Genomic DNA, 25,977 nt, shown 5'->3' on the forward strand with positions numbered 1-25,977 from the left:
ACAATACATACTGTGACAAAGTCACTGGCAGAGTGTCAGAAGGGAGATATGTTTCACTGAGGCTATAAGCTTCAGTGATATGAAACATGGAGGTTTCTCCTGCATATTAGGTGCAGAGAGGATTAATGAGCCAGGTTTACAAGGGCATGTTTTACCTGAATGGCTAAGTGCAGGGTGGGAAGCCATCCACCATATCTCCACTCCTGTGGCCTGGGCTTTAAACAGACAGCCTTTACAGTCAGGTGTGTTCAGTGTGTGGAAGCTAGGTCCTGAGTGAGAGGAGCTTCTGTTTGTGCTAAACTGGACCGTGTGCTGTTTGCTAACCCTGAGTGGCCGAACCTTGGCCAAAGTGAAGACTGCTTGTACCTTCTATTTGCTCTTTTGTTTCTTGTTATGTCAGCAAGGCTATGTTTATATTTTCCACTTGGCCGTGGTTTATGCTGATTTTTTTTATAATAAACCACGTCACTTAAAGAGACAATCTCCTATATCTACCTATAAGTGCAGCAGAGCGAGAGCCTTTACCACAATACATACAGTACAGACCAAAAGTTTGGACACACCTTCTCATTTAAAGATTTTTCTGTATTTTCATGACTTTGAAAATTGTACATTCACACTGAAGGCATCAAACCTATGAATTAACACATGTGGAATTATATACTTAACAAAAAAGTGTGAAACAACTGAAAATATGTCTTATATTCTAGGTTCTTCAAAGTAGCCACCTTTTGCTTTGGTGACTGCTTTGCACACTCTTGGCATTCTCTTGATGAGCTTCAAGAGGTAGTCACCGGAAATGGTTTTCACTTCACAGGTGTGCCCTGTCAGGTTTAATAAGTGGGATTTCTTGCCTTATAAATGGGGTTGGGACCATCAGTTGTGTTGTGCAGGAGTCTGGTGGATACACAGCTGATAGTCCTACTGAATAGACTGTTAGAATTTGTATTATGGCAAGAAAAAAGCAGCTAAGTAAAGAGAAACGAGTGGCCATCATTACTTTAAGAAATGAAGGTCAGTCAGTCCGAAAAATTGGGCAAACTTTGAATGTGTCCCCAAGTGCAGTTGCAAAAACCATCAAGCGCTACAAAGAAACTGGCTCACATAAGGACCGCCCTTTAAATGAGGTGTGTCCACACTTTCGGTCTGTACTGTATATATATACACACATATATATATTACTATGTTGTATACATACTGTTACACGGGAGAGCTGTGTCAGCCAAGACAGCAGCTTCTGCAGAGAGAGCTGTGTTTGCAGCAGCATGCACAGGAGCAGTGTGCACTCTGTTGAATGGAGCCCCTTGCCTACCCAAACAGTAAGCTCCACTCACCTGTCAGTTTCCAGAGGCCAGAACTCAGGGAAAATTGAAATGACAAAGTCAGAGGATTCTCAGCCAGATATGTGACCAGGGGAGCAGCAAGGTATTTACCAAAGAGCTTATCCATGGCAGTTAGTTCACATGAAAGGGAATTTTAAAGTAGTGGCCAACCCCTTTAAGTTTGTGGATCACTTCTGGAGTGTGATACCAACCCAATGATGTAGAAGGGTAAATTTTTTTTCTCTTTGTTATACATTTTGTTTAGTATTACCCTGCTTTATAGTCTCAGTCAGGAATTTTATGCTTTCTTATCTCCTATGCAATGTTTTGAGGTTCTGCAAAAATATGTTAAGGATACATGATAAAGTCATCATGACAGGAGGGGCTACATGAGTTACATTGCTTGTAAATGGTATAAGATATGGTATTCTCTGAATAAACATAAATTGATTTGCTTACGACAAGTGTGCATTCTTTTCTCCGAACGCTCGTTATTTTGGAAGACCTAATCTCTTAATTTGGCCTCACTTGTGATCCGGCATATCTGACTTTGGGTCAGAACAAAAACAGCTACAACACCAATAATATTTTAGATTGAATTTCCTTGTAGAGTGTACAAATGGAACTTTTATTAGGCTGTGTGCCCACGATGCATTTTTGGTGCGTTTTTTGTTGCGGATTTGCAGAGCGGAAACGTTCCAGAAACGCATTGCATACCTTATTCCATGACTTCCTATGACATTCTGCAAGTTCTGTGCACATGGTCAGGATTTTTTCTGCGCGGATTTTACTTGCAGAAAAAATCCGGACATGACCAATTCTTGTGCATTTCTGCATGCCTATACAATGCAATGGAAAAACGCATGGCAAATCCGCATGCAAAAACGCGTCAAAAACGCACGAAAGTTTTTTTGCCAAGGAGATGCAGAAATGCTCAGGAACATTTCTGCTTCATTTCTGCATCATGAGCACTAAGCCTTAGCCAACCTGGACCATACAATCTTCTGGAAAACTCAGGGAAACTCCCTGTTCCAACCGCCTTTATCATTTCACCACCTAGACATGTTTGTGGGACAGTGCATAACATGTTATATTAATGATTAGTCCTGTAGAGGGACGTCCGAGGGAAGAATACATTAATGAAGTTAGTTCTGGTGGTGTAGTCGTCTCAAAGATTGTACGAGGAAGGAGTCTGGCAAAATCCAAATTCTGCAGAGACAATATGCTTCACTTGTAAAATATTAAACATTAAAAGCCTGTCAAGAATAAGCAATAGTCTACAGGGAACGTCCAGTGTTAGAAAAAAAAAAAGGTAGTCATACTATTTTCAGGCTTTGTTATAATTACACAGGGGCCGAATCTGTCTTTTTTTTCTACACAGTGAGAATATGAGAGGCTGAATTTCTAATAACTCTCTTGATCCCAATCAGATCACTTATTTACTTCAGAGAAGTACAGTCATGGCCAAAAGTTTTGAGAATGACACCAAAATTAGATTTTCACATGATTTGCTGGCCTCTGGTTTTCATTAGTGTTTGTCTGATGTTTATATCACATACAGAAATATAATTGCAATCATATTATGAGTACCAATAGGTTATATTGACAGTTAGAATGAGTTAATGCAGCAAGTCAATATTTGCAGTATTGCCCCTTCTTCTTCAAGACCTCTGTAATTCTCCCTGGCATGCTCTCAATCAACTTTTGGACCAAATCCTGACTGATAGCAGTCCATTCTTGCATAATCAATGCTTGCATTTTGCCAGAATTTGTTGGTTTTTGTTTGTCCACCCGTCTCTTGATGATTGACCACAAGTTCTCAATGGGATTAAGATCTGGGGAGTTTCCAGGCCATGGATCTCTAGGTTTTGTTCCATGAGCCATTTAGTTATCACCTTTGCTTTATGGCAAGGTGCTCCATCATGCTGGAAAAGGCATTGTTGGGCGCCAAACTGCTCTTGGACGGTTGGGAGAAGTTGCTCTTGGAGGACATTCTGGTACCATTCTTTATTCATGGCTGTGTTTTTAGGCAAGACTGTGAGTGAGCCGATTCCCTTGGCTGAGAAGCAACCCCACACATGAATGGTTTCAGGATGCTTTACAGTTGGCATGAGACAAGACTGGTGGTAGCGCTCACCTCCTCTTCTCCGAATAAGCTGTTTTCCAGATGTTCCAAACAATCGAAAAGGGGATTCATCAGAGAAAATGACTTTGCCCCAGTCCTCAGCAGTCCACTCCCTGTACCTTTTGCAGAATAACAGTCGGTCCCTGATGTTTTTTCTGGAGAGAAGTGGCTTCTTTGCTGCCCTCCTTGAAACCAGCCCTGGCTCAAAGAGACTCCGCCTCACAGTGCGTGCAGAAGCACTCACACCAGCCTGCTGCCGTTCCTGAGCAAGCTCGGCACTGCTGGTAGTCCAATCCCGCAGCTGAAACAGTTTTAAGATACGGTCCTGGCGCTTGCTGGTCTTTCTTGGGCGCCCTGGAGCCTTTTTGACAACAATGGAAGCTCTCTCCTTGAAATTCTTGATGATGCGATAGATTGTTGACTGAGGTGCAATCTTTGTAGCTGCGATACTCTTCCCTGTTAGGCCATTTTTGTGCAGTGCAATGATGGCTGCACGTGTTTCTTTAGATATAACCATGGTTAACTGAAGAGAAACAATGATACCAAGAACCAGCCTCCTTTTAAAGTGTCCAGTGATGTCATTCTTACTTAATCATGACTGATTGATCGCCAGCCCTGTCCTCATCAACATCCACACCTGTGTTAATGGATCAATCACTAAAACGATGTTAGCTGCTCCTTTTAAGGCAGGACTGCAATGATGTTGAAATGTGTTTTGGGGGTTAAAGTTCATTTTGTGGGCAAATATTGACTTTGCAAGTACAGTAATTGCTGTTAAGCTGATCACTCTTTGACATTCAGGAGTATATGCAAATTGCCATTACAAAAAATGAAGCAGTAAACTTTGAAAAAATTACTATTTGTCTCATTCTCAATACTTTTGGCCATGACTGTATACCCGCACTAAACAACCTTCAGTATCATACCACCCGCTTCATAGTCCTACGAGCTATGCGGTATCGCAGTTGGTTTTTGTGCTCTGCTAAACAGTACAGAATCACGCAAAAGGTGAGAAAAAGAACAGCGGCACTCACCAATTCAGTAAAAAAAAATTAAAAGTTCTTTAATCCATTCTTCAGGACACGGACTAGGTTTGCAGGAAAGCAGAGGAGTGCGGGAGAGGAGGAGACAGGACGCCGGCTGTTTCGCGTTAGAATAACGCTTCTACGGGTAATTTTTTATTGAATTGGTGAGTGCCGCTGTTCTTTTTCTCATCAAATACATTTATTTACTTATATGTTTACTGGCACATAGTAAACTCACTTTTGGATTAGAGATTATTATATTGGATTTTTGATCAAATTAGTTTTGATTATTTTGTGTAGATATTCGCATAAAGAAAAGGGAATAAATTTAATGTTTTAAACTGCTGCCCTAATTTTCTTTTCATAGAGATGTTGCGCTTTTCAGGCTTTACTCAAGCAACAAAGAGTCTGCGAATGATCCATCCCCTCAAACTGTATATATGGTCATGCTGCTCTGTAACAAATAATGTCATTCACACCTTTCATTCCATCCCCTTGAGGAAGGCAATAGCGCTGAAACGCGCGTCAGGGAACCACGCAGCGTGTGGGCTTCACTCCACGAAGGTAACTATGATGGACATTGGTGATTGTTGATGAACAGGGGTAGGGACAGCTATACATATATATATGGTCTTTTTGACTGAATTTTGTTTGCATATGGATTGGTTGTCCACACTCCCCCTATCCATCCAGTCTATATCTTTAGGGATGTAATATTATAAATAATGACACCTTTTGGATGTGACACCTACACTTTTGTGATACCTGTTTGTTTTTAAGTATGTTTTTAAAAAACTCTATGTATTTTTTGACACATGCTGCGTCACTTTAAACCCTGTACAGTAAGATTTTGTTAAATAAATTTATTTTCTAATTCTCTATAAAATGGGCCATATATTCGTTTTTTTCTGCTTCGGCACCCCCCAACACACCTTTACTTATGCAATCTGTTGCTCCTGGACTGAAAAATCAATTTAATTCATATACAAAGGAGGCGGAAGTGCTCTGGGCGTGATCAACACATTTCCTAAGCCTCTGCTTCTGCTATGCAGTAAAGTGAGTGAGCTCTCAGCCAATCAGAGGAAGATCAGGCTTCGAAGGGGATATAGAGGCAGAGTCAGAGGCAGAGACTTGGGAAGTGCTCTGACCCTGCCCAGAGGTCTTCAACCTCATTTGCATATAGATTAAAACAGCAATATTTTTGGTCAACGAGCAACAGCTTAAATAAAAAGATATGGAGGACCTTATCTTTCACAGAGAAACAAGGCCATATTAACAGTTTTGGGAGTGGGGGTTGTATCGTTCTTACAGATTCTTTTAAATTTGCTTTCCTATTAAGTTGTTAGGCTCAATAACAGAGGTCACATGCTCAAGAGAAAAGGACTGGTTAACATTTTATACACTAAGCTCACTTCTAGCACTTCTGATGTATCCCCCAGTGTGGCAGCCTGTAGGGTTCGCAGATATTGTGCCGATCTCCACAGTGCTACCTGCCATGCATTAACTCTACTGCACATGCACACTCCTACTCCAATGAAGGGACCCCGAAAGTATTGTTACTTTCATTTACACAGGCACAGATGTGTACCCATGTGATCACCAAACAGGATTAACACTGGCGCAAGTTGCCAGCAGCACCGAAATTTAAAAACAGAAGTGACATAATTTGATTATAAATCACTTCAGTTTACTGGGTGCAGCCGTTGTGACACAGAGTTTTGAGATGTAGCAGAGCTCAGAAAGCTGCCCCCGCCCACACCACAGCTTTCTGTGTACATTGTATAGCGACAGTGAGCTGCTAATCAGTCCTGGGGGCGGAGTTGGACCAGGAGGCACCGAAGCTATAGTCCTGTAGTGGTAATCTCCTGCTGATAAAACACTTATGTATTGAAACAACAGCATACAGCCTAATAAGTGACACATCAATGAAATCAGTGTCTCAGTCCCTACTTCATGCTGCCCTCGGATTAAATAACAAAAACTTGCCGACAGCTTCCCTTTAAGGGTAAAATCCCTTTTTCTTGTCAATGAGACCACTATGTAATTACACTGTAGTTAAGAAGTTTGGTCTGTAACAAAACACTGCAGTTCTGGGACACATACCTCAGTGTTAGATCCCATATATTAACGCTTTTTCCCCACTTAGGGCGCAGACACACTGCCGTATTTCTAGTGTGAGGATCCATCGCACTGCACAGATTGGCCGGCACCTCTCCTGACCTAAACCTGACAGCATGATGGATTTCTATGCAGCTGTCACGCTAAGGTCAGGAGAGGTGCCGGGCCAATCTGAGGATTGCAATGCGATCCTCGCACGATAAATATGGCTGTCTGTTTGCTCCCTTAGTTTTTTTTTTTGCTTCATAAAAAAACACCATGATTTTTATCTTACCATCCTTTTTATTGGGGCTTTCTTCATACACACATGCTTTTATTTCATGTCTTTTTTCTATACATAAGCCAGGGGGAAAAGGCATGAAAAAATGCTACACACACAACAAGCAGCATTTGGGTAGGAAAAAACAACAGTAATGCAAAAAATGCACCCAAATCCCCCCCCTCCCCCATTTCCCAAGCATTGGGACCGATTCATCAAAAGTTTTAATTTTAGAAAACAGTTATAAAAGTTTTGAAAAAGTCCCAAAATTTTTGTGCAATGCCTAGACACTGCGACTTTTGTCAATTTCACGACAGATTGAATCAGCTCTGCCAAAATGTGCGGAGCTATAGTGTGGCCACGCCCCGGTCAAATTCATCCAAAGTGATGGCGTTTTGTATGCCAAAAATGCTACTCCAGTCTCTGAAGAGGTGTAAATTCATTAAGTGACGTGCGACTCTTAATGAATTTGGTGCTTTCGACTCTTGCAAGACTTGCATAGAGGAAGCATGTTCTACACCAGTCTTGATGAAATCGGGCCCACTGTCTACAGTGTTTTTCCTACTGATTTTTTTGCTGCAAAAAACTTGGTGAAAAACAGAAGAAAAAGGATGCAAAGAAATAGCAATTTTTCACAAAAGACAAACAAAAAAAAACTCCTGCTGCGGGAAACCACCCTTGAACAGCAGGAAACATCAGATGATTGCATCTTTATGATGAAAAACAGACAAAACAAATGTACATGAAGAGTTGAGGGTTTTGTGTTATGCATTAGGGAAGATGTACAAAGACCATTATGTTTAATTACAAATTATGGCAGCAAAATTTTGCATTGGATTGATAAATTGCCTCATTGTGTATCAGCTTTACACCCGTTCTTTACGCCGGAGCTAGTAAAGCCGAATTCTGTATTACACTGAACAGGACTGAAGGTCATGATTTATTACTTCTGACAAAGAACAATGGAAATGTATTGATACTTTGTTTCCATTCATATATGCATGCTTTTCATATCAGATATTCCCAGAAGTATTGCCTTTATAATACAAGGCTGCATGTTCTCCGGTTACCCGCTCCTACTTTGTTTGGCTGCATCCCCAAATTTATATTTATGAAAAGGGGATCCTATAGGACAAGATAGCATGGATTACAAGAGAAACAGACCCTTGATGTCTCCCACATACCGCATGTGAATAAGTAGCTGGAAATACAAACTGTACTGACGGCACGAAACACAAACTCTAAGTCATAATATCCTTTCATTTATTTATTTGAAATATTAAATATTTCAAGCATTAAGAAAATATAATGGTAAGGACATCAGGCAGCTAAGTATATAATGGTGTAACAAGAACAAGCCAGCTTTCCATTACTAGCAAAATGCTCCCTCGATCATTACAAAATCCTCAAAAAAATTGGTGTCAATGCTGGCATACCTTGCTACACTTTATAATGATATATCTCCCAGTTATCCCCTATTAAAAGGAAGCCATCAACAGATTTCTCAGCTCAAACAGCATACATTACTACATAGACCTGAGGAAACGTGTGTATTTACTTTGAAAATCCATTTCAGAGTGGTTGTATAATCCTGATGTTAAACAGGTATGCTCAAGTTTGCTAGCTAGCCCCTATCCTTTGGATAGAAGACAACTTGCTGACCAATGGGACCCCCACCGATGCCGAGACCTGTGTGAATAGAGAGGTGGTAGATCGTGCGCACTACTGCTCCAATCATTCCTATGGGGATGCCAAAGACCAGCAGAATGCAGAGCTCAACCATCTCCAGAGTTCCCATTAAAAATCAATGTAGTGGCAGTCCACATGATCGACCACTTCTCCATTCACACAGGGCTCTTCAGAACCCTGGTTCCTGGGATCTGTGGGGTTCACAGCAGTCGGACCACAACTGATTAGGAAGTTATCCCGATCCCATGGATAGGGGATAACTTCAAAACTTGAGAATACTCTTTTAAGATGAGCATTTCATGAGTCCGGCTAAAGAATGAGAGAGCTAAAGGGTTAAGCAAGTGTATGCAGTCTCCGCGCACCTACTGGGCTGACAGCTTCTACTGAGCAGTGTGAGATCTCAGCAACAGGGAGGAGGGACAAGAAGCTGTCAATCAGGCTAGGTGGGCAAAGATTGTGTTATCCCGCCATAAATGATTATACAGCTACTTTGCCAATGATTATCAATGTAAATACAACAGCATTATCTGGTGTAAGAGATCTATTTACACTTTGTATTTTGAAATCTAGTGACAGATCTGCTTTATGATACAGTCACAAATACTTTTTAGGGTATTATTTTCATGAGTGTTGCTTTCAGTTCTGACTGTCGGCAATGACTGACATCTGAGTGATTGGCAAGATCAAACTAAAAATTGCAGTAAAGCCGATGGCACATGTTTATTACATCCAGAGAAAGATGATGGCCGCCATGAAGGTGTCTCTTATGGAAGTAGTGAGATATACTTTTTGAAGTGGTAATGCAAAGCTACATTGAAACAAGTTGATAAATAAATTGTGGTCTTCGCATGTATAGCACAAACATGAATAGTACTGTTATACCACAAACATACTGTACATAGTGCTGCAATACCTCACAGATAAATAGTACAGCTAAAAGTATATGATACACACATAGTTTGCTTGCACACACAGTATTATATATATCCATACACACACACACATATATATATATCCATGTTATGTAAATAAAAGCTTATAACCTGACGTTAAATTCACCCATTGGTTTTATAAATTACTCTTTTGAAAGCTGAAGCCCTCCCAAATTTGGTTTAGGTTAAGAAAATAAATTGGCATCATTGCTGAAATATTGATCATTTAATGAACACAGAATGGTCAGATTTTGGCAAGACAAAAGTTTTGTCGCCTGGTCATATAATGCACCCAATCCTAGTTCACATCCTCACCAGTGCTCAGTAAATGATCGGTTAATTAGTGGGTGTGTATAAAAAGAAACCCAGCACCCCAGACCTTCACTTGAACTGCAACTTGAGCTCTGACAACATGCCAAAAATCCACCCTGCGACCAAAGCCTTGATTATCAAGAGGCAGAAGACCAGATCCACTGCAGAGGTGGCTGGCACCTTTAATGTGTCTCAGCGTCAAGTACAAAGAATTAAAAAAAAAAGATTTGAAGAGACTGGAGATGTGTTTGACAAGCCCAGGTCCAGCAGACCCTGCAAGCAGGGCCGGCGTCAGCACCCGGCGTACCCGGGCAAGTGCCGGGGCCCTGGAAAATCAGAGGGGCCCAGCCGCCCACTCACTGTCGGGGCCGGGCTCACACACCCGCCAGCCCACTCACTGTCGGGGCCGGGCCCACACACCCACCCGCCCACTCACTGTCGGGGCCATGGCCGCATCTTCGGCACCTGTTCAGTGACGCAGGCGCTGCTTGATTGCCGGCACTCCCCCAGTCCCAGAAATGGCCGCGCGCTGTCAGGCTGTGTCTGCTAGTAATGACATGGCAGGATCGATGGCACTGCACCTTTAATTTTGCTTGTGTGTCGCCCCTGCCGCGTCATTACTAGCAGACACAGTCGCACAGCGCGCAGCCATGTCTGGGGGAGTGCCATCAAACACCGTCGGAGCGGAGGTCCTGCACAGATGGGGGGGGGGCGGCCCAGACCCGACCGCAAGTGGGCCCCTCTGATGGTCCAGGGCCATGAAGTCTGTGACACGCCGGGGGCCCTGCACTGCCCCGTACCTGAGGAGCTGCTGGACAGGACACTGGACCGGGGACAGGTGAGTGAGGCTTCCCCAATCCCCATATTAAAAATACTTGTAATGGGTCTGTGTGAGTGCATGTATGTGAATGTCAGTGTGTATGACTGTGTATATATATTTGTCTGTTTTATATATGTCTTTAAGAATTTGTGTAAAAATATGTGTTTGTCTGTATGTGTACATATCTGTGTACCGTGTGTGCGTGTGTGCATGTCTGCGTACCGTGTGTGCGCGTGTCTGCGTACCGTGTGTGCGCGTGTCTGCGTACCGTGTGTGCATGTCTGAGTACCGTGTCTGCATACCGTGTGTGCGTGCGCATGTCTGCATATGTGAAGGATGAGGTGGCAGGCTGGGCCCTGTGTACTATATATATATATTTCTCCGCCGTATCTGTGCATCATGAATCGTGTATGTGTTAAAAGGGCCCACTGAGACTCTTTCGCCCGGGGCCCAGAAAAACCTGGAGCTGGCCCTGCCTGCAAGACAACTGCTCAGGAGGAACGTTTGTTGGTTAGAAAATCCAAAGCAAGCCCCTCTTCCACTGCAGCAGAGCTCCAACAGGCCTGGTCACCTCAAGTCCCTGGGTCAACTCGAACAGTTTGTAGGATTCTGTCTTGAAATGGCCTCCATGGTCGAATCAGTGCCCAGAAGCCAACAATAAACAAAAGGCAAATAAAAAGCATTTGCAAAGTCCCACAGCCTGCTAAACAGATGGACGCTGGAAAAGTGGCAGAAGGTGGATTTCTCTGATGAATCTTCAGTAGAATTACACCACAGCAGCCGCAAATACTGCAGGAGATCTACTGGAGCCCGTATGGATCCAAAATACACCCAGAAAACAGTTAAATGTGGTGGTGGAAAGATCATGGTCTGGGGTTACATTCAGTATGGGGGTGTGCGAAACATTTGCAAGGTGGAAGGCAATATCAATAGCCTAAAATATCAAGAAGTATTAGCTACCTCTTACATTCCAAATCATAAAAGGGGTCAAATTCTGCAGCAGGACGGTGCTCCATCTCATACATCCATCTCTACAACAAAGTTCCTCCAGGCAAAAAAGATCAAGGTGCTCAAGGACTGGCCAGCCCAGTCACCAGACATGAACATCATTGAGCATGTTTGGGGTAGGATGAAAGACGCAGCTTGGAAGACAAAACCAAAGAATCTAGATGAACTCTGGGAGGCATGTAAGACTAAATTCTTTGCTATTCCTGATGACTTCATTAATAAATTGTATGAATAATTGTTGAACCGCATGGATGCAGTCCTTCAAGCTCATGGAAGTCACACAAAATATTAAATATGACTAATAGCACCACAACTTCATTCACCAATGTTATGTAATGTATATTTGTATTTTAAGATAATTATTTATATGAATAGCACATTACTTTCTGTGGGCGACAAAACTTTTGTCTTGCCAAAATCTGACCATTCTGTGTTCATTAAATGATCAATATTTCAGCATTGATGCCAATTTATTTTATTAACCTAAACCAAATTTGGGAGGGTTTCAGCTTTCAAAAGAGGAATTTATAAAACCAATAGATGAATTTAACGTCAGGTTATAAGCTTCTATTTACATAACATGGATAAGTGTCATAACTTCTGTCAGGGAGTGTATATATACACACACTGTGCAAAGCAGTCATCAAAGCAAAAGGTGGCTACTTTGAAGAACCTAGAATATAAGACATATTTTCAGTTGTTTCACACTTTTTTGTTAAGTATATAATTCCACATGTGTTAATTCATAGTTTTGATGCCTTCAGTATGAATGTACAATTTTCAAAGTCATGAAAATGCAGAAAAATCTTTAAATGAGAAGGTGTGTCCAAACTTTTGGTCCATACTGTGTGTATGTATGTATGTGTGTATATATATATATATATATATATATATATATATATATATATATATATATATATATATATATATATATATATATATATATATATATATATATATAATATATATATATATACACATACACATACATACACACACACACACACATACATACATATACATACATATACACACACACACACACACAGGGTGGTCCAAAAGTAGGTGGCCAGAAAATAATAACATTTATTTTGATTTATATGTGAAATTATATTTACTAACACAAGCATAACATTGACAATTAAATTTTATTCTGAATCATACAAAAGCCCTTAAATTTTATCAACGCAGGTGCTCAAACTGTTTTCCATTACAATTTGCACAGCTTTGAAGTCTGCCTCTTACCCTTCGACAAACTTTTTTGCACAAGTCTCTTTGGGTATTAATTTCTTGAAATGCATCTCTTATGTAATTTTTCAAATCAGACACTTTTTGGGTTTCGACTATAAACTTTGTCCTTGAGTACTCCCCAAAAGAAAAAATCCATTGGGGTCAAGTCTGGTGAACGTGCCGGACAATCAAGTGGGCCTCTTCGGCCAATACATTTATTAGGAATTGTTTCATCAAGACACTCGCGGACTACTCTTGAATAATGTGGAGGGGCCCCATGTTATTGGAAATAAAGGTCATTTGAATTAGGCTGTTGCTGTAACTGGGGAACAACTTGATTCATTAGAATTTCGAGATACTTATCTCCTGTGACTGTTCCATCAAAAAATATTGGTCCTAAAACACCAAAACTTGAAATACCACCCCAAACATTGACACCAGGCTCATTTAGTTGTTGCTCTAATGTTAAATGCATGTTCTCATTACACCAGTAAATACAATTATGTCTGTTAATATGGCCGGATAATTTTAAAGAAGCTTCATCACTCCACATAATGTTATCTAAAATTACTGGATTTTGTTTGATAAATCAACCCCCTTCATAACCTAATTGCACTTTCTGTCCACCTACTTTTGGACCACTATATACACACACACACACACACACACACACACACACACACACACACACACACACACAGTACAGACCAAAAGTTTGGACACACCTTCTCATTTAAAGATTTTTCTGTATTTTCATGACTATGAAAATTGTACATTCACACTGAAGGCATCAAAACTATGAATTAACACATGTGGAATTATATACTTAACAAAAAAGTGTGAAACAACTGAAAATATGTCTTATATTCTAGGTTCTTCAAAGTAGCCACCTTTTGCTTTGATGACTGCTTTGCACACTTTTGGCATTCTCTTGATGAGCTTCAAGAGGTAGTCACCGGAAATGGTCTTCCAACAATCTTGAAGGAGTTTCCAGAGATGCTTAGCACTTGTTGGCTCTTTTGCCTTCACTCTGCGGTCCAGCTCACCCCAAACCATCTCGATTGGGTTCAGGTCTGGTGACTGTGGAGGGCAGGTTATCTGGCGTAGCACCCCATCACTCTCCTTCTTGGTCAAATAGCCCTTACACAGCCTGGAGGTGTGTTTGGGGTTATTGTCCTGTTGAAAAATAAATGATGGTCCAACTAAATGCAAACCGGATGGAATAGCATGCCGATGAAAGATGCTGTGGTAGCCATGCTGGTTCAGTATGCCTTCAATTTTGAATAAATCCCCAACAGTGTCACCAGCAAAGCACCCCCACACCATCACACCTCCTCCTCCATGCTTCACGGTGGGAACCAGGCATGTAGAGTCCATCCGTTCACCTTTTCTGTGTCGCACAAAGACACGGTGGTTGGAATCAAAGATCTCAAATTTGGACTCATCAGACCAAAGCACAGATTTCCACTGGTCTAATGTCCATTCCTTGTGTTCTTTAGCCCAAACAAGTCTCTTCTGCTTGTTGCCTGTCCTTAGCAGTGGTTTCCTAGCAGCTATTTTACCATGAAGGCCTGCTGCACAACGTCTCCTCTTAACAGTTGTTGTAGAGATGTGTTTGCTGCTAGAACTCTGTGTGGCATTGACCTGGTCTCTAATCTGAGCTGCTGTTAAACAGCAATTTCTGAGGCTAGTGACTCAGATAAACTTATCCTCAGAAGCAGAGGTGACTCTTGGTCTTCCTTTCCTGGGGCGGTCCTCATGTGAGCCAGTTTCTTTGTAGCACTTGATGGTTTTTGCAACTGCACTTGGGGACACTTTCAAAGTTTGCCCAATTTTTCGGCCTGACTGACCTTCATTTCTTAAAGTAATGATGGCCACTCGTTTTTCTTTACTTAGCTGCTTTTTTCTTGCCATAATACAAATTCTAACAGTCTATTCAGTAGGACTATCAGCTGTGTATCCACCTGACTTCTGCACAACACAACTGATGGTCCCAACCCCATTTATAAGGCAAGAAATCCCACTTATTAAACCTGACAGGGCACACCTGTGAAGTGAAGACCATTTCCGGTGACTATCTCTTGAAGTGGCTACTTTGAAGAACCTAGAATATAAGACATATTTTCAGTTGTTTCCACTTTTTTGTTAAGTATATAATTCCACATGTGTTAATTCATAGTTTTGATGCCTTCAGTGTGAATGTACAATTTTCATAGTCATGAAAATACAGAAAAATCTTTAAATGAGAAGGTATGTCCAAATTTTGGTCTGTACTGTACATAATTATATATATATATATATATATATATATATATATATATATACACATACATATATACACACACACACTCACTCGGCTGCAGTCGGAAGTAGACACCGGAACGGTTTCGGCTGCAGGTTTATTTTAACAGCATAAAGCACTGCAGACTTCAGCAAAATAAAACTTAGCCTTGCTGCCATAAAGGTAAAACAAAAAGACAAAGGATAACACAGTCCATGTGTGTACAGGTTCACTTATACCACTTTGCAGAAAACTTCAGCTCCTCCTGAGCTGAGACTCCACAGACTGGAGACTTGTCTCTCCAGACTCACCAAACCACAGAACAAAAAACAGGACTGAGCATTTAAACTTGCTCAGCCACACCCTGAGGGGAGGTAGTGTGAAAGGCTTCCCACCCTCTTTGCCATTCACAAAAAACACACCCTTTAAGTGAGTTAACCCCCAGCAGAAAGTTTGTAGGTTTCAGTTCACACAGGCTAGCAGTCGGAGTGACACCTCCCCTCATATATAACAACAGTGACTCTTTCACAATATACACACACACTATATTATATATATATATATATATATATATATATATATATATATATATATATATATATATATATATATATATATATATATATATATATATATATATATATATATATATATATATATATATATATATATACACACACACACACACACACAGAAATCATACAGGTGACCATTACAGTCACCTTCCTCAGGCATCCCTACCTAACTGTATTATGGATAAGTGCTTTGTCTGCCCCCTCAATTACACCAAAATACCTTGACAGATCAGGGGCGTTTTGGCGGTACAAGTGAATATTAAGCAGGTGATGTTAATGCTATGTCTCGTCAGTGTATATACTTTCTATAATTTAAAAAAACAAAAATGATATATATGTTTGAGAATCACATAATTTTCCAGTGCTTTTTTTTCACCAAAGTTGCCATCGAGGTCATTTGAGGCAACGAACCTTATAATATTGCATTAGTCAAGAAACTCTCATTGTTCCTGAATATTCACTATGAGCACAGGCTTGACAGCACAGCAGTGTATAAGATGGCTAACCGTGAAGAGAATGACCTTTACAGATGTGTCCGCAAGAAAAGATGATAATTAGCTCAGTGCTCCAGCATGCCGGTTTTCAGCTTGTTGTCTAAACACCAATTAAATCGATACTTCTAAATTGTACTAGGTAAAAACTATATTTAATTCTGATCTTGATATTGAAGTTTAGAACAAACTCAAAGTATTAAAATAACACTTTCCAAATCACAAAACAATAATATAATGAAACAACAACACAAAATTACTTTCCTGAGAAGTAGAAGTCAATGATGGAATTACAGGGATTTATGACAACAAAATAACTGGGATATAGCTGCTAGTTTAGTGAAAGCAAGGAAAAAAAGCAGTACTGAGGGATCTGCATCCATTGGGATTGCGTTAAAGGGAAGCTATGGTCACAAAATGACCTATTGTTTAAATTAGGTTTTGGTGTTACATGTATATTTTAAAATGCTTTGGCAATATTTTCTTTTTTAAGGTCACAATCTTTATTTAAAAACAAAATTAGTAATCTTTACACTGGACACTGGGGCTCCTTTAGACTTCCTGTTTTTTCAAAAAGTGTTTACAGCAGATTCATTATCATCAGAGGCATGATGACAATGACAGGTAACACCACAACAGGCAGCTGACAACACAGAATCCGCCAATCACAATAAGCGATGTCACAGATGGCCCTTCTCCCCCTCCCTTCTCAAGGAGCTTAGAATAAACTCATCTGTTTCAATGCAAAAGATAGAGCCGGGGTCTGTTTATTGTCGCTAATGTATGTGCGGGTTTCTTAAAACAACAGGAAGTTAGAGTTTTAAAAAAGCCATAGTGGAATATAGCAAAATTAATTTTTAAACAAGATTTTGATATGTAAAGGAAAGAAAAAAAATAATTGCCAAAAAATTTAAAAACAAATAGTTTTTTTGTGCTATATGTATTTAAACAATTTGTAATTATCTGGTTATTGCTTCTCTTTAAAGAGGTTGTCTCATCACAGACAGCCTCTTTAATAGGACACCCTGCATTGCATAGCAGTCTGAATACAGAGGCCCCAAGCAAAAAGCCAGGAAGGTCATGATACTGTTGGCTGCTCACTCCTGTATAATCTCCATGTGCCGTAATAGGACGTATGGAAAAGCGTGGTCTAGGTTGGACAAAAAAGGGAAATCATCATTTTTGCAAATTTGCTTGCGGATAAATGTCGTAAATTTCCTGAGAGACATACAGTCGCACAAAAACTTTGCGACGCTTTTAATTTGCGCTGGCAGTTTTCTAAAAAGTGCATAGAAGTTAATAGAAACGGGCAGAGAACGAGAGAACCCACCTGAATCACTACAATTTCTTTCAGAAATTGGCATAAACTATAGCAGAAATGTATGTAGCTCATACCTGGGAAAGATTACAGACCAGTCCAATGATGCACCAGATTAATGAAAGCCCCTCTTAAGGAATTTGGAACTTCTTATTCTAGCGGACTAAAGCTGCATTTACAAGCAAATCGCCGACCAATCTTACAGAACATAAAATTGGTCTGCATTAGCCATTTACACGAACAGATATTCTTGTCTTCCTCATCTATTGTGATCCTTCTGAATTCTAGACGTCTAATTCCATATAATGGAGGTGTCTTTTAGATATATTTTCACACACTACAATCTTTGTAGGCGGATTTTTAAGCACTTCAGATCAATTTTCACAGTCATTTACACAGACCACTATTGGCCTAATTAGACAGAAATCGGTCAGATATCTGTATGTGTAAATGCAGCCTAAGAAACATCAGTCTTGATACTTTATTTTTCTAAACTCTTGAAGGGGAAGCTGTCAGCAACTATCTAACCATTAAAATAGCAACAGTGACATGTAGGGAACTAAAGCCCCCCATACACATCAGATGACTGAGCCTCATCAGCTGTTTCTCTCATGCACAGGAGTGCTCCCTCGTCTGATGGCCCCTTAGTCCGACGGCCCCCTCGTCAGACGGCTGCTGTGTAATCTATGAGACAGCTACTAGACATGTCTAGTGGTGGCTTATCTCAAGGAAAACAAAAGGCGGTCTGACTTAAATGACAATCAATTATCGGGGGCTCTCACACACATTACACTGTTGGCCAAACCCATCGTTATCGGCAGGTTTGGCGGACATTAATCTACTGTGTATGGGGGAGATTAAGATAGAAATGTAAATAGAAGTTTTTGGCTTTTTGGTGATGTCTTAAAGGGAATTTGCCACCAGGATTTTGCTATGTAATTTAAGCGCACCATAATGTAAGGACAGATACCCTGACTACAGTGATGTGTCACTAACTGGACTGTTTTTTGCTGTTTCAATACAATCAGTGTTTTATCAGCAGGAGATCATAATTACAGGACAACTGGCCTAGTGACTCCTAGTCCACCACGCCCCCCAGCACTGATTAGCAGCTTTCAGTCACTATACAATGTACACAGAAATCAGTGGTGTGGGCAGTGCTATACACAGCATAAAAGCTGAGCTCTGCTATATTTGCAGCAGAGAAAACTGTGATTAGATCATAACTGCTGCACCCAGTAAACTAAGTGATACATCACTGGCATCAGTGTCTCTGTCCCTACAACATGCTGCTGTCAGATTACATAGCAAAACCTGCTGACATATTACCTTTAAAGGTGAGAAATCAAATCTTTAAACCATGCAAATTACATTGCAAGTGCCCAATGGGTGGACCCCGCAAGTGCTCAGATTTACCTCTGTAAACCTTGGCCTTAACTGACTGCTTTAAAGCTTTTCGATGTCATTCTCCACACTGCTGAAATGTCACTGAAGAAACTGCAGTGATGAACAGTAACCCCCTTTAAATATTCATTTAAAGCACCACTCCCAGAGCTGTATTTTATTTCAGCGCTGGAGTGGTGCTTATGATATATATCGTCCCTGCCCCCGGGCTTATACTAACGCTCCGGTGTTTTCACCTGTTTTTTTTTTTTTTTTTGGCGCCGCTCTGGTCCAGCGGTGCCATCTTGTGAGTGTAACGTCTGACTGGCCGGAAGTAAGACGTTACATCACAAGCTCCAGAACTAGGTTGTGTCCTCCGGCTCACCAGCAAACACTGGAGTGATCCAGCAACTCTCAAACTGCTGGAGACTGACGTGAGCGGCGGCAATAGAAGGGAAAACGGCGGCAGGTAAGTATGAGAGTAGCTGCAGGGATTCACAGCACCACTCCAGCGGTAAAATAATAAAGAATACTGGAGTGGTGCTTTAACAATACACAAAATGCATACAAAAAAATAGATGTAGATACACAGTCATGGCCAAAAGTGTTGGCACTCTTGAAATTGTTCCAGAAAATGAAGTATTTTCTATTTTTGTGTTGTTCCAATGCAAACAAAAGGAAATAAACGTGTATAACAAAACATGTACAATTACAATAAATTTCTAGGAGAAATACCGTATTTTTCAGATTATAAGATGCACCATTCCCCCCCAAATTAGGGGGGAAAATGGGGGTGAGTCTTATAATCCGAATTGAGCGATGGAGCTTACCGGCCGGTCCCATGGTCGCTGTTGCCAGAAACGTCTGGCGAAGGCAGGAGTTGGGAGATGGCTGCAGGCCTATGCAGGTAGGATGAAGTGTTCGGTGGTGTGGGGGCTCCGTCAACGTTTTGTGAAAGCCGGAGCCCTGCACCTTCCATACTCTATGTGATGGATTCTAGGAAAATGGCTGCCGGAGGCAGCGCATGCTCAGATTGAGATCGGGAGCTGAGATCTCGGTGCCGAGATCTCAGTCTGAGCATGCGTCGCCTCCAGCGGCCATTTTCCCGGAGTCCACCGCATTAGAAAGTATGGAAGATGGGGGGGCTCCGGCTTTCATAAAATGTCGGCGGAGCCTCCATACCACATCCTACCTGCATGGGGCCCGCAGCCATCTCCAGACTCCTTGCCTTCAAACACCCCGGTCCTGCCTCTGCTAACAGCGACCCCGCTCCAACAACGCCACCCTCCAGGTAAGTGGATTATAACACGGTTTAGTAAAAAAAACTTTTCCTATTTTTGTCCCCAAAATTTGAGGTGCGTCTTCTAATCCGCAAAATACGATACTTCATTTTCTGGAACAATTTCAAGGGTGCCAACACTTTTGGCCATGACTGTACATCTATCAAAATCCATAACATCAAAAGAGCATTCACTTTCTTCTTTGGCCTAGAAATGTACCCGGGATGATTTATGAGTAACATGGTGTCAGTCAAGGAAAAATATATATGCTCAGAGCTCATCCAACATAGACAGGACATGATACATAATGAGATTATTCTGATCAATTATAAAAAATAGAAAAAAAAAATCTTAAAAGTGGAAAAAAAAGGCTGTGTGTCTATAGATGCAGGACATCGATCTAGTGCAGGAAATGTATTTTTTTTTATCTATTTTTACCTTGTGAAGACTCCATCCACAACTCCCACCGTGACTTCTTCTGCAGGGACATAAGAGCCTATTTGGGCCATGATGATGATGAGGGCGACCTGCTTGATGTACGAGCTCTTCCCACCCATGTTAGGTCCAGTGATTATCATGACTCTCTCCCTGCCTGCCTGAAGAGAAGCGAGGACCCAGGTTTATTAATTCAGGACATATATAAATTATAATGTTAAGACTTTGGTAATGCAAACAAACATGACATTTTAAACAGTAATGCCTAAAATATCACTGAACAGTCCTACATCTACACCAAATGTGTTAGCAGCAGGGTGAACACTACTTGACTTTTTCATCGTAGGTTATATCATTGACTAGTCTTTGGACAACTAACAAAGCCCACCCTATAGTAAGTCCAGCACAGATGATAGAAATGTATGATCGTGGAGATGCAATTAAAAAAAATCCATAAAGAGTATGTGCAAATGGTAAGTACTTACAGCAGAAATTCCTGCACCATTTCTGCATCTCTTTGCAGGAAAAAAGCTGCGTAAAATAGGCGCCTTTTTTTTCTGCAGATTTTTCCCCACACATTAATATGGGTAAAATATGCTGCAAAAATGCTGAAAGAATTGACATGCCTGCTGCAAACCTGCAAATAAAAAATAAATGACGTGTGCATGAGAATTCAGGAATCTCACTCACTTTGCTGGTACTAGGAAATGCTTAAGGTTTTGTGACAAATCTGTGACAAGATTGCAACGTGTGCACAGACCCTATGAGGTCACTCTTGGCTGTAGGAGAGTACAGCTATTTCAATCATTCTCTTATGGAGGATAAAGCAAGAGCAGAGGAATACATGCCAGACACAGATGTGAATATTTAACTTTTATTAGTAATCATGGAGAAATTATTAAGAGCAAGGGAAAAAAAACAGACATGACTGCCAGAGGAACATATAAAGTACATATATGCCTGGAGAGTGGCCATTACATTAGGAGCATTCTCCTACGGAGAAAAGGACTCTTCAAGTGGTGCCAGCATTAAAGTGATTTTCCACTACTCAGACAACCCCTTCTTAATCACAATTTTTTCCCACAGTAAAATAATAACACCAATACTTACCTCCGATGTTGTTCCAACAGTGTTGGCAATGGCTCTCCTGGGGATTGCGTGACACTATGTCACACGATCTCTGCGGCCAATCCGCACTGGCTTCACTCTCCCCTCCTCTGCAGCTTTCACTTCTTCTGAAGATTTAATTTGTCCAAAAGAAAGTGAAGCCAGAGCTGACTGGCCACACGGATCGTGTGACAATGTCACGCGATCCCCGGGAGAGGCAGTGATGACACTGCTGGAATTGCACTGGTACTGGAGTTGAGTATAAGTGTTATTATTTTACTAGAGGAAAACACTGTGATTGGGAAGGCGTTGTCAGAGGAGTTGACAACCCCTTTAAAATATCCTTCTACTACAACCCTCATCGCCTCGGCCACATTGTCTTATTACATCTGCCATTAATTAGCCTGCTGCCGGAATTATGGAAAACGGATACAAGGTGAAATTTGCTAGGTGGTATAAGAACTTTTTAACCAGGCAACCATCAGTATGTTTGACACCCTTTATAGCTGTAAATGAGCATTTTCTATCGGCCTCATATGAAAAAGGCCAGTCTACAATGTACATTATCAAACCCAAGTGCAAGTGACTAGGCAAGAGTAGAGCAACCCAACATAAAAGAGGTGGAGAGAGGAGTGATGCGATATTTCTGATTTTGCACTATCACACATATTATACAAACCAAAGTCTCAAATTTTTGAGAATCTCAAGCAAGTCCGGTAAAAACTGCAATTCACAGCACAATAATATATTAATTAAGTAGTCTGCTCAGGAAAGTGCCCTTTAGGCCTCATTCACTTGTCTGTCTGTTCATACGTTAAAACACTTCATTGTGCTGGATTCATTTTGGTACTTTTATAACTTTTACATTCAGTGCGTTATCAGTTTTTCTCCTGTGATGAAAAAAAAATTAATCAGATTTTAACAAAGCAAATACGTGAAAAACAGACAGCACTCGGATGACACAGATGGGATTTTGGTCCGCAAGTAGCATCAAATAGATCAGGTCTTCTTTTTGTGTCACTCTGGACATGTCATATACCAACTCAAATTAAGGTAAAAATGGACAGAACATGTATGACAAAAACTGAACCCCAACTATGTGAAAAACAGAAAAAGGGCCAAGTTACAAGAGAAGAAAGTGGAGCGTAGGTTCAGCTCCTGAAAATAGTGGATTTTTAATAAAAGGTGACTTGCAAAGTTGCGCAAGTGATATTATGTCCAGATCTATCTAAGATAAAAACAGAATTAAAAACTTTTGGTGCAATCTGCACAAGGTCTGAGCAAGGAGCTATCGGTTGGAAAAGGAGCCAGTCCTAAAGTTTCAATCATGAAAGTAAGAACACATTTAATGGATCACGGAGCTACACATCTTTGGAAAACAAGTAAATGTCACTTGGTTGGGGATGGGATCTATCACTCACCACCTTTTACAGGCAGAATAAACAAAATGAAGAAACCTAAATGGAGAGGCGAAACCCTGGATAGGCTACTGACCAGAGTGCCATGAGGTGGCTTTCCACAGATCTGTTTGCAATTTTATTTTAAAAAAAATTTAATGCGCTTTTAGAATCTTCCTTTGTGAGTATATAACAATAATAATAATGAATAAAAAACAACTTTTGTATTTGTAGGAGTCTTGTCCACTATCCAGCAGTGAGTTGGTCAGAAGATCTTGGATAAGAGGTGATCTCAGGTTGTCCTTTAGTATAGAACAGTGGACTTTTACAGGATTTCTACAGTACAGCGGACTTAATGATCCTTCTACACTTGGTTTATTACCCCAGGAAGACTATGTTCACACAGTGCATTTTTGCAGCAGGGTTTTTTTATGCTGCTTTTTTTATGCAAATTAAAAGTACCATCTATTACAGTACCAGCAAAAGCTATGAGATTTGAGCAATGCACATGATGGTTTTGTTTTTTTCTGACTGCACTGGAAAACTGCTGCGTTTTAGAAATCTGCAGCATGTCAATTCTTTCGGCATTTTTGCAGAATTTTTTCACCATAGAAAGCAATGAGAAAATGCAAAAAAACTCAATCATGCACGCCGGGTACTAGAGGTCTGCATGTCATCCCCTCTGTAACTGGAAATGCGCCAGCATTCGGTCTCTTCAGCTCGCAGGGATGGGGCAGTGTGAGCAGAGAGCCCCCCTGAGGGGGAAGCAGCTCATCTCAGGAGCCTCAGCTCTACTGGACAGGCTGAAGGACCCCTTGATCAGAAGGGTGTCGGCCACCGGACCTACAGCAGGAGAGAGATGAGAGGACCCGATCCTCCTGCACCCAGCATCAGGACCTCCCGCTCTACTGGAAGTATGTGAGTTCACCTCTTCTGCGCCTGTCCCTGACAGGGACAGGAAAAACACCGGTGGTTGGTGGAAGGAGGGCCTTTTAACCTGTGTGTTCCTGTCCCTATCAAGGATATAAAGGACAACCTCATGTTGGTGCCGTCAGGAGGGACATCCTGGAAAAAGGCAATCATGCGTTTTGCAGCTTTTTTGGTGAATAAAACTAACTTTATTAAACATGTACTGTAGACAAATGAAGCATCTAATCCTCACCAAAAATTGCAGCAAAAAAAGAAGCAAAAAGCAGCAAAACCTGCTTTTTCAAAGCAGCGTCTCTAATGCCAAGACAGCAGGTTTTGACTGTAGAAACAAACACAGCAAAACATGTGAACACCGCCTAACAGGTTGTGAGTGAAGTATCCCCCAACCAAATGACATTTACTTGTCTTCCAAACTACCGTAGTGTGGTGATCTATTACAATTGTTAGACCTACAAAGAGACATTTTTCATGTGACATGAAGATCGCTGTATCATACTGTTACATGTCAATAGGTAATTATTGAGACCAACCCTGTTGTATTTTTTTTGTCACAAGTTTTACGTGACTTTGCCCCTAAGAACTTCTTGTGAATTGCGATTCGCAACCAAACTGTCTGTGATTTGGCTGCTTTTTACAGCAAAATCACAGCTCTAAAATAGCTCTTGGGGTCTGAAAATTACTGTCACACGACAAGAGGGAAAGAAAATCAGAAGAGTCAAGACTCTTATGTAGAAAATATATTTTGCTTCAAGGTTCTGGCCTTATACCTGGACAATAGAAAAGCGGTAATGTCCAGTAAGTGGCTAGATGACCTAGGGTGTGTATATTATGCTTAAATGTATTAGTTTTTCACATATTGAACCAAAATAAACAGAAACTACAACAAATAATGGAGTCTGTCTCATTAAAATTAATACGTAGATTGTTATGGAGATGAGTTTAGATTCTCAAAAGGAAAAGAGCCGATTAGTAGTGTCATGTGGTTGGAACCCAGACTGAGACCAATGCAGAAGGAGATATGATTGATTAGTTTGGGGCCAATAAATGTTCATGAAAGCAACGACAAGGCATATGAGCTACAAATCTGAGAGTGATAAATTGGATTCATGTCATTAAATCCCAATATGTGTCCCATTTTCACCTCACCATGCGCCACCATATCATCATCATCATCCATGTTATAATTGACAACAGCATGTGATTCTTATATCTCATTTACCAAAACAACATAAAGCACTTAACAAAAATAAATAAAAAACTTTAAAAAGGGAAAAAGAGGCGAGGCGGGTGGGTGGTTAGTAGCCGTCAGGTCTCTGCACAACTGAGTAGTACCAGATTAGGGATATAGGCGAGTTACATTCGATTTATCTCTCTAAATATCATTTGTTTGTTTTTTTATTTTCAGCTGAACTTTTCCTGGGAGGGTAGCTATGAAACATGGCCATATTTTGGAAAAGCTTTCTATTTTTTTTTTGTCTCCTTAAAAATAGAAGTTTCGACCCGATCCATACAGAATATGTGAACCATTATTTCAAGAACAGTTTTGAGGAGGTAAGAGGGGGATATCTAAACCTGTAGAATAGCTTTTTTTTTTGCTGCAGCACCTATACAATTCAATAATTCTGCTGCCCTTGGTAGATCTATATCTATATCTGGACAGATATATCCACTCACAAATTGCCCATGTTTGATTAAAGGGGATAATAATGTCAGGTGGGTTACAATGAAATAATGAACTTGTTTCCAGAAAATCAAGATTGGAGGAGAACTACACAGACAGAGTCACGCAAGGTGAGGGAAAGTCTAAGTGCAACACGAAGGGAAGAGGGGGAGGAAGCCCAAAAACTAGACAAGGGGGGAGTGGAGACCCCTAGGCAGATCTAATATCACCCTGCCTACCCTATCGTCCCTATATAGGTTCCACACCTATCGCCGAGCAG

The 25,977-nt window shown here is 40.8% G+C and overlaps 1 protein-coding gene across 3 annotated transcripts in view; it reads right to left on the reverse strand.

The window, feature by feature from the left end:
• The window catches only part of MSH3 (mutS homolog 3), a 252,919-nt gene that overhangs the window by 38,386 nt on the left and 188,556 nt on the right, over positions 1–25,977 (reverse strand). For all 3 annotated transcript variants that reach the window (XM_073679269.1, XM_073679248.1, XM_073679259.1), the window contains one exon: positions 20,607–20,764. In XM_073679269.1, coding sequence (XP_073535370.1) covers positions 20,607–20,764 — 158 coding nt within the window. The remainder of the gene's footprint in view (positions 1–20,606; positions 20,765–25,977) is intronic.

This window comes from Phyllobates terribilis, unplaced genomic scaffold (genome assembly GCF_046119375.1).
Source record: "Phyllobates terribilis strain yellow unplaced genomic scaffold, ASM4611937v1 Scaffold_1__5_contigs__length_1240528914, whole genome shotgun sequence".
Lineage (NCBI taxonomy): Eukaryota > Metazoa > Chordata > Amphibia > Anura > Dendrobatidae > Phyllobates > Phyllobates terribilis.